At 37.0% G+C, this 12530-nt stretch overlaps 1 protein-coding gene across 1 annotated transcript; it reads right to left on the reverse strand.

Annotated features, from left to right (window-relative positions):
* Nucleotides 1–2660: 2660 nt before the first annotated feature.
* Nucleotides 2661–3594, reverse strand: LOC118933917 (olfactory receptor 2M4-like). The gene is given in 2 exon segments (XM_057490716.1): nucleotides 2661–3072; nucleotides 3074–3594. Coding segments are annotated over 2 exon segments (933 nt in total).
* Nucleotides 3595–12530: the final 8936 nt, after the last annotated feature.

Genomic DNA, 12530 nt, shown 5'->3' on the forward strand with positions numbered 1-12530 from the left:
CCAAGATCATTCAGGTCATTTATAGAATTTTGGTCCTCATGGCTGTAGGACCGCAGTCACTGTTTCTTTACTAGCTATGATCCAGGGCTTGCTCTCTCCTTCCAGAACCTGCTGTTTGCATACAGTCCCCTCCATTTGCGAGGCCAGCAATTGTATGCCAAATCTCTCTCATCATTAAAATCCATCTTCCTTCCACTCTTATTACCACACAGAGAGATTTTTTCTCTACAGTGCTCCTTGGGTTACATTAGGGAGAAACATGTAATATCCCAATATTAAATCGACTGCTTTTTTAACCTCAATTGTATTTGTAAAATGCTTTTTGGACATGTAATTTAACAGTTCCAGGAGTAACATCCATAGTATCATAGTCCGTGGAATTTGGTTAAGAAACTTGGCCAAACTAGAATTATGCTACTTACAACCTTTAAAAATGAATTAAAATTTACCTGTACTTTCTAATTTCTTTCTTTATTAAAATTTTCTTGAAATCAGAAATAATACAGTGATAATATTTTACCCTGTTAAAAGAGCATATAATGTATCATAAGCTTGCATTCAACATACATATCAGTAGGTGATTACACGCGGAGTGAGGGCGTATCTGGACCGGAGAGATAGAGTGGGCTCCCTTTTGGCAGCTGGTTCATGAGAGACACGGCCGAGCAGAAGTGGATGGCTGGTTGTAAGAGATAAAGGGATATCTCCCACTTTATTTCTCCCTTTTACTGATTTCAGTTTCAAAGATATTTTGCTCCAGGCTGGGAAGCTGTATTCCCACCCCCGGGAGTTACAAGGCTGAAATAAAATTCACTTTGCCTTCCTAACTTTGGTTTCATGTCTCACTCTGTTTGACTTCCCTCCATCTCCAAACTGACTTTCTCCCCAACAGTCTTACCGTGGTTAGAGAAATGTAAAATTTTGTAGCCACTGTGAAAAACAGTTCGGCAGTTCCACAAAAGGTTAGTTCCACATGACTGAGCGATTCTCCTCCTAGTCCCACACCCAAAAGATTGGAAAACACACAAAACTGTGTATGTGAGTGTTTGTAGTAGCATTATTCATAACAGCCAAAAATTAGAAAAACCCCAAATGCTTATCAATTGTTGAGTGGATAAACTAAACATAATATAACTTTACAATAACATTGTTTATATATATTCCTATAAGCAATGAAATGCTGATGCTTCAACATTAGCCTTAAAAACATTATGCTAAGTGAAAAAAGCCAATTGTAAAAGAAAACATTGTATGATTCTATTTATATGTAGCATTTATTAATATGTAATGTCCTAAATGAGTAAAACCATAGAGGCAAAATACAGTAATTGTAAAAGCTGAAGGAGAAGGAAACAGGGAGTGACTGATAACAGGTGTGAGTGTTCTTTTGGGGGTGATAAAAATGTTGGAATTAGATATGACTGATGTTTTCATAAGTTTGTGACTCTACTAAAAATCATTGAACTGTGCACCTTAAAAATTGAATTTCATTGTGTGTGTACTTCATCTCAGAACAAAAAAACTTACTAAGAATATTTTATTTCTTCCAAAATATTGCTTTTTTGATAAAAAGGGATACAACAGATTATAAACTGAGGTGCATGTCATTAAAACATGAAGTATAGTTTAAGTTTTAAAAATGCATTTCTAGAGTAATATTATATTACACAATGAAAATTGGATTAAAAATAATGTATGGGTGATCTCCATGAAGCAGGCAAAGATTGCTTTCAATTCTCAAGGATGTAGATGATTCAGATATGCAAATGTAATAAATTAATAACAGTTTGTTACACCAAAGCATGGGTACTCCATGGAACATTAAAGCAGTCATTTTGGACATTTAGAGACTATATATTCTCTTAAAGAAAACTTTTTTTTCAGTATTGTAGGATAATGTTCAAAATATTATTTTTTCAGAGATGAATAAGAAAAATCATGATTAGAAAATCCCAGAAATGGTGATAATTTTCTAATATCTTTAAAATGAGTCTAGTTATTAATATAAGGATAAGTGAGGCTCAAAATCCATCATGATAAAGGTGAAGGTTGTGCAGCCTAATCATAGATATTTTATCTTGTCTCATCAAAATATCCATTCTTAATTTTAAGGTAAAAATATATAGACATAGGGGTTTCTAAGAGCTGTTTTATATAGACATAAGATTTGATTGAAAGAACTGCTGACACTAAGTTAATGCTTGGAATTAAGAGAATTAGAGTCAGGAATAAACAGTCAATAACTGGATTTAAGGAGAGATAAAACTGAAGACAAATGCTGACAAGTAATTAATTTTAAACAAACAGGACGCTCACCATTAAGTGTTAATCAACCCCATCATTTTTTCTTGGATGAAACAAATGTCATCAGACTTACACCTGAATTCAAAGGCAGGGATCCTGAAGTCAATTACTTGTGGCTCATAACCAACGACATAAATAAAATTAATGAGTGAAGCAGGCTATGTGAATGTGCAAATATAGCCCACCTTACTTGTGATGTTTATACAATAGTATACTGAAGAAAGCAATTTTAAATTGAAAAATGTGGCAAAAAAGAGAAACTGGAGGAAGAGAATGTAAAAGGTAATTCCAGCTTCTTTGAAGGAGTGTTAACAACTCTGGTCCCTCAAAGATTTTGCTGAAGCTTTATAAAGAAGTTATACTAATTTTCCTTTCCTCAATAGTTTCTGAAATCCGCTGGATACCTCTTTGTTGTGAAGGCTGTAGATGAGAGGGTTCAGCATGGGGGTGAGGATGGTGTAAAAGGCTGATACCATTTCGTCCTGGTCTGGCGTATGGAGAGAGGCTGGCCTCATGTACATGAACATGGCTGCACCATAGTAGAGTCCGACCACACACAGGTGGGAGGAACAGGTGGCGAAGGCTTTGTGGCGACTTTCCACAGAGCCCATGTGGATGATAGCTCGAAGAACTCTGGAATAGGAACCAATGATCACTGAGACTGGGATGATTAGCATCACCACACAGCAGATGAAAAGCAGTCTTTCAAATGCAGAGGTGTCTGTGCAAGATAGAGGTAAAAGAACAGCTACATAACAGAAAAAGTGGTATTTCAAGAGAGCTACAGAAGGAGAATGACAGAACGGCAGCAAGCACAATGATGCCATCAAGAGCACCCAAGATCCAGGAAGCAACAGTCATGAGGACACAGAGTTTCTGATTCATGAGGATGGTGTATCTAAGGGGGTGGCATATAGCCACATAGCAGTCGTAGGCCATGACAGCCAACAGGAAACATTCAGCTCCAAGCAGGGTCACATAGAAGAATATCTGGGCTCCACAGCCAGCCAAAGAGATGGACTTCCTGCCTGACAAGTAGCTGAAGGCCATCTTGGGGACAGTGGTGCAGATGAGCATGAGGTCCATGAGGGACAGCTGGCTGAGGAGGAAGTACATGGGGCTGTGGAGGTGTGTGTCCAGGTAGATGAGGAGAATCATGGCAGTGTTTCCCATGAAGGCCACTGAGAAGATGCCCAGGACCAGTGAGAAGAGGAAGATGTGGTTGGGGCTGTAATCGAAGATGCCCAGCAGGATGAAGTTGAAGTTGAAGGTCTGATTCTCCCATGCCATGATGTGTATGTTGTTTTTCAACTGCAACAAAAAGTGATATTCTTTCATTAATTTTTTAAACATTTACCAGTGTTTTAAAAAGGGTGATTCTGTTAAAGTCAGGTTGAGAACAATACGGCACGACCAGGATTAGAAATCCCAAAGACCCAGAAGTACAGCATCAGAGAGAAGCATGGAGAGGTTCTGCCTCTGCAATAAAGCTTCAGAACTGCCCTCAGCTCAGCTTCTCAGCATCATTTTGCTTAATTGAAAAGCTAGCATAATAATATATGTGCTTACATGATAGATAGTGTTTCTATGAAAATGAAACTTCTCAAAAGCAATTAGACATTATTTTGAAATATCAGACATCCTTTGCACTTAAACTGATAGGAACATTCAGCTTGGATCAGCCTGAGGCAGACACAATCACAGAAAATAAGCTGCGAGCCCTTGCTTGCATGACGCTGGGCACTTTTACTAGAGGTATTAACAAACCTCTGCATCTGCCCATTACTTTACATTCTACAGTGTTTGGTTTGTAATTCATAGTAAATATTTTATGCAGTAACTAAGTGAGCTGACAAATGATTCCTTAATTATATGAATATATGAATATGTCTTTTCTTCTGTAGCTTGATGTGATGGGTGCATTTGCATTGCCCCAAAACAGATATGTTGAGGTGTTAACCCTTAGCACCTCAGATTGTGAACTTACTGGAAAATAAAGTCATAAATGATTAAATTAGTTACAATACAGTCATACTGGAGTAGGGCATGCCTCTAATGCAATAGGACTGGTGTCCTTAAAAGAAAACAGCTGTGTGAGACAGAGAAACAAGGAGAAGCCCTGTGATAATGGAGGCAGAGAGTGTAGTAATGTATCTATACACCAAGGAATTTCAATGATTGTCAGTGATCAGCAGAACATAGGACAGAGCATGGACCAAGACCCTCCCTCAAACACCACAGAGGTAACTATCCCAGCTGACATCTTTATTTTGGACCTCTGCTCTCCACTACCGTGGGACAACGGATTTCTGCTGTTTTAAGCCAACAAAGGAAATAATAGACCCAGTATCTCCTGTCATGAATTAGTATATGCAAATAAGGAAATTGACAGAACTTTGAATGCCATGCATTCAAACAGTATTGGCCTCTGTGTGTTGGGCACTGGGATAGAACAGCAATAAGAACACACAAAAGAAAACACTGGCCCATCACACTGTAACTACAAGGTAACCAAAAATCCCTACTGAGCTGTGGAAATGGTAAGCAAAAGAGGGTGTTTTGATTGCATGGGACTGTCAGATTTGAATGCAGGAGTCACAGAATAACTTGTCCATCTGGTGGCATTTGGCTGAAGGCTTAGGTGAAGCAAGAAAGAAACCACATCATAGGAAATAGCAATCTGTGCATGGACTCCACCAAGTGGAATATAGTAAGCAGGACATTCATACAAGAAGTTGATGTGTAGATTTCAGGGAAACAGTTTCTAACTTAGAGTCATGTATCTTGTTCATTGTGGCATTTACATTTTAACATATGAGATAATTATACATATAAGATGAGAGTTAATTCATGAGAGGATATTAATGCAGGCAACAAAATGATGTCATAAACAGACAAGCCAGGTAAAAAGATCAGACAGGGATGTACTTTTACACATTTATTCATGTGTCATATTTTGATGAAGAGGCTGAAAACAAACTGACCTAGCAGTAGCAAGGAAAAATAAATCTGCAGAGGAAGGTGAAAACTTGAGCTCTGTGTCATGAGTTTGAAATGATTTTTTTAAGTTGTCGAAGTGGTCATTTATATTTTCTTTGAGTTTTATTTATGTGTGTAAATTGTGAATAACATTGTAAGAATGTTTAGAGATAAGGCGGGGTAAGCCCCAGGCAAGTCCCAGGTGTAATTCTCACCGGCTTATGTGCTTGAGACCATGGGGCAAATGGAGGATAAATTACTATTTCTTACAATCATAACAAAAGTTGTTTCAGCTATGTCAGATAAAAAAAACCTACATTTACTGAATTTTTAAAACATGGTAATAACATTTCCTTATTTCTCCTTCATTCCTCTAGGTTATACATATTAGAAATGATTAATCTCAGTTTTCTGAAGCATAATCTATGTATCATGAGTAAAGCTATTTAACTTACTCAGTATATACTTGTAAATGTTATGCATCACCAGTTAGCTCAATTTAATTCAATTAATTAAATTTCACACTAGAGGAAAGGTAATTTAACAATGTGTCCCTAGCCATTGTTCATGGATTGTGTCATGGAAGAGTTTTGCAAAGATTTCTGTAGTATTACACCAGTTTATAGATTCTGAAACAAAACATACTGCAGACATGTCAGTAATTAAAATAAAAATGCAGTTATTTATATCTTATCAGCAAGACCATAATTAGGCATGCTGCAGCTAAATTTAAAATCAATAAAGAAAACAGCGCTTATTTGTGATCTAGCTAGAAAGGTATGAGTGTTTACATTGAAACAGAAACATTTTATGATATGATAAAAATGATTTTACATATTTTATAATTTACACATGCTGTGAAAAAAGTGTAATTGTAATCAATAGTGTATGTAAATTGTCTGCACAATCTATGAGAAACATTGAAAACAACTCTTGATTTTGATGAATTTAGTTACTTTTCAATTTGTTTTAACTTTTTTAATTTCTGTAATTACTGTTTTAATGGAACTGTAAATTAATGTGGACACACAAAACTTTCAAATGGATATGAATTTTGTTCAAAATAAATTTAAGTGTTCTAAAAAGGTTTAATCAATTTTCTAATTCTTGTTATGTGTGTCAGTGACTGAAAATATTCTGACTACATTAGGCATTTCTTGGGTATGTGAATCTAATTTTTCAAATGTCAATTTTATTAAAACTAAATACTGAACCAACTATTTTCAATCAGAATTTATATTCTGAATTGTTATGAGGTGGAAATATACACAGTACAGTTGATTTTAAATGCTTAATATAAAATGTAAACTATCATTATTAATTTTTAATATTGATTATTTGTCAAAAGTTGTACATATATTAGTTTGAAATATATTAATACATTAATTTGCCATCTATTTTTACTTTTTAAATGTGGTCACTAAAATATTTTTAAATCACATATCTGACTATATTTCTTTTGGATTATACTTGTCTAAATGATTTAGGGATGGTGATTCCTATTGCATCTCCATTAATTTAGTACTTTAAGTTCTGCAAAAACCATAGAACCATAAATGGAAATAAAATTCTACCATTTGCAACAACATGAATGGGTCTAGAGGGAAATGAGCCAGATGGAGAAAGACGAATACTGTATGATTTCAGTGTGGTATATAAAAACAAAGCAAAACAAAACGAAAAATACAGCAGGAGACTCAGGCACTGAGAAGTGACTGGTGGTTACCATGGGGGAGGGGCTGGCTTGGGTGGTGGGGAGCATGAGGGAGAAAAATGGGCAAAAAGAATCTCAAGCATAAGATAATTTGGTCACAGGGATAGTGAGACAGGGATCATAGATGAAGTCAAAATAGAGTGAAGGCCTCTGGAGGGGGCAGGGCAGGATATTTGCAGTCAGAGCAATGTAACTACATGCAAGGAAACCCCCCTACTAAAACTCTATGTTAAACATTGAGTTCTAGAACCATTCCTCAGTGAAATCAGTTAATGTTCCCCAGATAAAGAAGAGTAGCACATGTTTTATTATGCTAATCATGTGTAACCATGTGTAAGATTCACTTTAGCATGCTAAAAGGCCCAGGCCTATATGCTGTCTTTCCTCCTTCAGATCTGACAAGGTGGTTCTGCAAACTGAGCAACTGACTTGGCATGCAGACCCAGCTGTAGACGGCATGGTAAAAGGCAGGAAGAATTCCATCTTAAAGATAAGATTGCATTTTAACACCCAGGAAGTTCAAGAGGCAAAATTCTTTAGCAAGTAGACAATACCTCAGCCCACCTTGGGGGCTGGGCAGGCAGCCTTTTGATGTACTCCCAGACCAAGGCACCAGTGTCCCAGAGAGAAATCAAGGCAGGAAATTCCTTACAGTTAAGTTAATTTTTAATATTCAGGACCCACTTAACAAGTTCCCACCCCTAAGTTTTTCATGTTCTCAAAAAATCCTCAACTGCCTATAAAACCCCCTAGACAACACACCACTACGGACTCTCTTGTCCCCTCCTGGTGTGAGCCAGGAGCTCTGTCCTTTCACTTTATCTCTAAATAAAAGCCTGTACCTTGCTCTCCTACCTTGACTGTTTGTGAAGCTTATTCTTTGGCTCCACAAACAAGAACCCCGGCATCAGTATTGTCTACTTGTTAAAGAATTTTGCCTCTTGGGGAACTCCATCAGCAGGTCCCTGGTGACTGGCAGGTGGCAGACCGACTCTGCGCCAGGAAGAGAGGGCTCTTTTGTCTCCACCCCTTATCCCAGATTGACAGGAGGCTCTGCTGTGATAAACACCTATTTATATGTAAAGGAACTCAGGCCAGGAGGGAGATTCCAGAAATTCTGCAATTTATCCCACCCTGATTAACATGACAAATGCACACTATTGAATTGTTAAAAGACCTGTTTTTCATCACATCACAAAATTGGATCAAGAAGAGTTCACATTCACAAGGAACATTTTATATTTACAACTTTACCTAATATTAGGTTCATTCTACTGCCCTTTGCAATAATGTAGTGAAAAGAAGTGCAAGGTGTCTTAACCTCTCACTCATAATAACTTGGCCCACCAGACTGATTACAAAATGCTTACTGGAAGAATGAGCAAGACATGGTTAGCATATTGGAGACCCTGTGGGACACGTGTGCTCAAAAGTGTGGGAGATAAACTATATCAACATTCAGAGGACTGCCACAATAGTTTGTAGGAAGTTGTACACCAGCCAAGGGAGATGGGTATCCAAAATAAAGGAAAAGTCACATCTTACTCAGCACAAAGAAGGGAGCACAGCATCATACTCCTTTTTGGGTACTGGAGGCAGCATATTGCACGCCTGAATTATCGTTTTGACCTATATTGGGTTACACAAATGATAGTGAATTTTTAGAGGATCAATAACAGGAAAGGGATCTATGGCATTCCAGGGTGCAGTGCAAGCAACTTTGCAACCTGAATCATACAATTGCTAGTATCTAAGATATTGAATATTTTATTTTTAGGAAATGGCATTAGGTGACATTTCCTGCAAGCTCCAATAGGAGAATTACAAAAAAAAGTACTAAAATGGTAGAGTGAATTCATACCATCCACACTGGAAAATTACATGGCATTTAAAAGCAGCTCTTGCCACGCTGCTGGGTCTCGGCAGACATAGAGCACCTGGCTGCGGGGCACCGCTGATCACAGAGCAACGTCAACTCCTAATGAACTGGATTCTTTTTTATTAAAGTGTAGTTGATATAAGTGCTATATTGGTTCCAAGTACACACCACAGTGATTCAACAATTATACACATTATTATATACTGGCCCCACCTAATGCAGTTACTGTCAGTATATAAAGATGTTACAGAACCAGTGGCTATATTCACTATTCAGTACTTCCATCACCATGACTAATTTGTATTCTGATTGAGATTTTATCCCAACAACTATATCACCCACCCACCCCAATCTTGCCCCCATGGTAACCACCAGTCATTTTTCAGTGTCCATGAGTCTACTGCTGTTCTGTTCATTTTGTTTTGTTTTATTTTTATATTCCACATATAAGTGAAATCATATGGTATTTGTGTTTCTCCAGCTGGCATATTTCATTTAGCATAATACCCTCTAGGTTCATCCGTGTTGCCACAAGTGGTAAGATTTCTTTATTACGGCCAAAAATTACATTGTATATATGTACATATTTTCTTTATCCTTTCATCAATTGCTGGACACTTAAGTTGCTTCCACACCTTGGCTACTGTAAATAATGTGGCAATAAGTATAGGGGTGCATATATTTTTGAATCAGAACTTTTGTTTTCTTTGGGTAAATTCTGAGAAGTGGAATAACTGAGTCTTCTGGCATTTATATTTGTAGTGTTTTGAGCTGTAAGAATGAGAATAAGTTAGCATAAGAGTAGCCATCTTAAGGGCCTAGAAGCAGTTTTCTGAAGTTGTGACTTGAAAAAAAGCTGGAACTGGGTAAGGCCTTGGAAAACAAGTTAATCATGAACACCGGGATGGGGGCAGCTGTGGCCTTCAGTCAGCTAATCTTGGTCAGTTAATCCTACATACCAAGCTTATCGTGCAGAACCTCCCTAACAATTGAGGAGTGGTCTTATCTTGCTCTCGCTTAACCCCAGGATGTATGTCTTGCAAAGATAATGTGCAGCTGTAGAAAATTATTAAGAGTTAAGTGTTTTGAAAATACTATATAAACCCTTGGTTTTGAGTGCTCGGGGTCCTTGTTGAAACCCGCTGTGTCAGGCAGACACTTGGACCCCAGCTAGCTGAAATAACAATAAACCTCTTGCTTGTTGCATCGATCTGCCGTGGCCTTCGTCTCCTCACTGCGGGGGAAGCGCAGACCGGAATAAGGCCGTTGGGTCTTACAGAGCAACCTCCATTCTGCTTGAGGCTGCACCAATTTACATTCCTACCAATGGCGTGGGAAGGTTTCCTTTGCGCTACATCCTCACCAACATACTTTTCTTGTCTTTTGGATAGTGTACATTCTGACAGTTGTGACGTGCTATCTTGTTGTGTTTTTGATTTTCATTTCCTTGATGATTAACAATGTGGAGACTATTTTCATGTGTCTGTTGGCCATCCGTATACATGCTCAGGAAAAATTGTTTGTTTAGGGCCTCTGCCCAGTTTTTGTTCAGATTATTGTTTATATGATGTTGAAGCATATGAGCTCATTATGTATTTTGGATGTTAACCCCTTATTGGATATATCATTTGCAAATATATTCTCCCACACAATTGTTTTCTCGATGATATCCTTTCCTGTACAGAAGCTTTTTAGTTTGATGTGAGGCTACTTGTTTATTTGTGCTTTCTGTTATTTCACTTACCTAGGGAGATGTTTAAAGGAAATATTACTCATGCTTATGTTCATGAGATTTTTGTCCATGTTTTCTTCTAAGAGTTTAAAGGTTTCATGTCTTATATTTAGGTTTTTAATCCATTTTGAGTTTACTTTTGTGCATGGTGTTAGTATATTTGTTTGTTTCCCTAATGAATTACACATCAACTGATCTATGAAAACACCTAAAGAAATGATCGGAACTCCTTTCCCAACAGTGGCCTAAGGCCACCCTGCCCTGTTAGTTGCTTAACCTACATTATTCAGCTCCCAGTGGACATTCCCAAGTGGACACACACATGCACAAAACAGGTGTTATACTTAATCTCCAAGAAAAGATGTCTTTGATTCATGGCTGCTGCAGATGCTTCATGACATTATCTCAAATGACATGTGCAGGGATGAGAGTTGAGTATTACAGTGGTTTGAAAACTATTCACAGATTTCTACTCAGAAAAATGACTTTGTTCATGTGATGACTGTGAGATCACTGTCAGCTAACCAATATGGTGAGTTTTTAAAAGTGTGGGGACAATGAAAGGTTTATGTTCTAATTGTGTTTTAACTGTTATTGATCTCAGAAGAAATGAATGATTCAACAAACATTTAAGAGAATTTTTATTATAATTTATTAAGAAACTGCTGTTTATAAACTATCAGAATAAACAGTTGATACATTTAGGGATATCAGTAACCAGGGAACCTAAAAAATGAAATTTTATTTGACTGAACTGGGAAATATGATCTAACAAGTAAGATTACTTTTCATAAAAGATTGTAATATAGTTGCATAACTTTTGGTCTTTTGACAATGTGATTATATGGGTTGAAATAATTCCAGATTTAAGGTTGTCATTTTAGGAAATGATTTCCATAATCTATATAAGAGTTATATAAACCTATATTTCAGTACTAGCATTAGTAAAGCCTATAGATTCATTTTCATTGAAATATGTTTCCTAAAAATAACTAAGGAAGCATCTTTATTGTATAAGTTTGGAAAAGAGTTCTAGGGTATGTGAAACTCATGTACACTGTGATTTAACATTGTCTTTAGTCCCAAGAATATCCAAGACTTCAGGTCTTCCCTTATCTGAGGAACTATACTGCCTTTTAGTTCACCACTCAAGTCAGAGAAATTCTTTGCTAGCTGTAAAATAGAATATGCAATATATGTATATGTTAAGTTTAAATTTGAATGAACTGCTTAAAGACTTATACAATTTTTTAAGATGTGCCATGAGCCTAAATTGTAAATCATTATACAATTCTGGACAGAATTGGTGATACACCTCATAGTCTGTTGTAAAGCGGTAGTGAAACAGTGAAATTGAAAATACAGTCAATACTGATATTACCTATATACTCCTGTAAATGTATTACCTGGACTTATGGAACATAATATTAAGTTCTACACTAAATTATATCATATCATGAAGATACGGTCACTAAAAAAAGAAGATACTGTGTGACAAAATACATAGTAAATGGGTGCAAAGGGTACTTCAAAAACGAAGATAATTTATTTGTACATAATTCAACCAAAACTTTACTTAGAAAAGCAATTGAACTTAAAAGATAAATATACTTACTGAGGAAGGTAAGGGGCCTTGTGCTCCAGGTCTGTGACGAATCCCTTGGAGTTGGGGAGGATTGCGTCATAGTGGAGAGGCTTTATAGGGTGTAGGTAAGAGAAACTATTCCCCACCAGCAGGGCTGTTTTCATGGCAGACTGGGAGGTGCTTGCATAGCTGCTGATACTGCTATGCAATGTGTGGACTGTTGTCTGGGTTGAAATCCTACCAGATTTAAGGAGATCAGTTTAGGAAATGAGTGACATGATCTATGTGAGAGTTGGTCAAGCCCAGAATTATATTTTAAGTGCTGTTTGGGTGTGAA

The sequence above is a fragment of the Manis pentadactyla genome, chromosome 13, assembly GCF_030020395.1.
Source record: "Manis pentadactyla isolate mManPen7 chromosome 13, mManPen7.hap1, whole genome shotgun sequence".
In the NCBI taxonomy this organism is placed as follows: Eukaryota; Metazoa; Chordata; class Mammalia; order Pholidota; family Manidae; genus Manis; species Manis pentadactyla.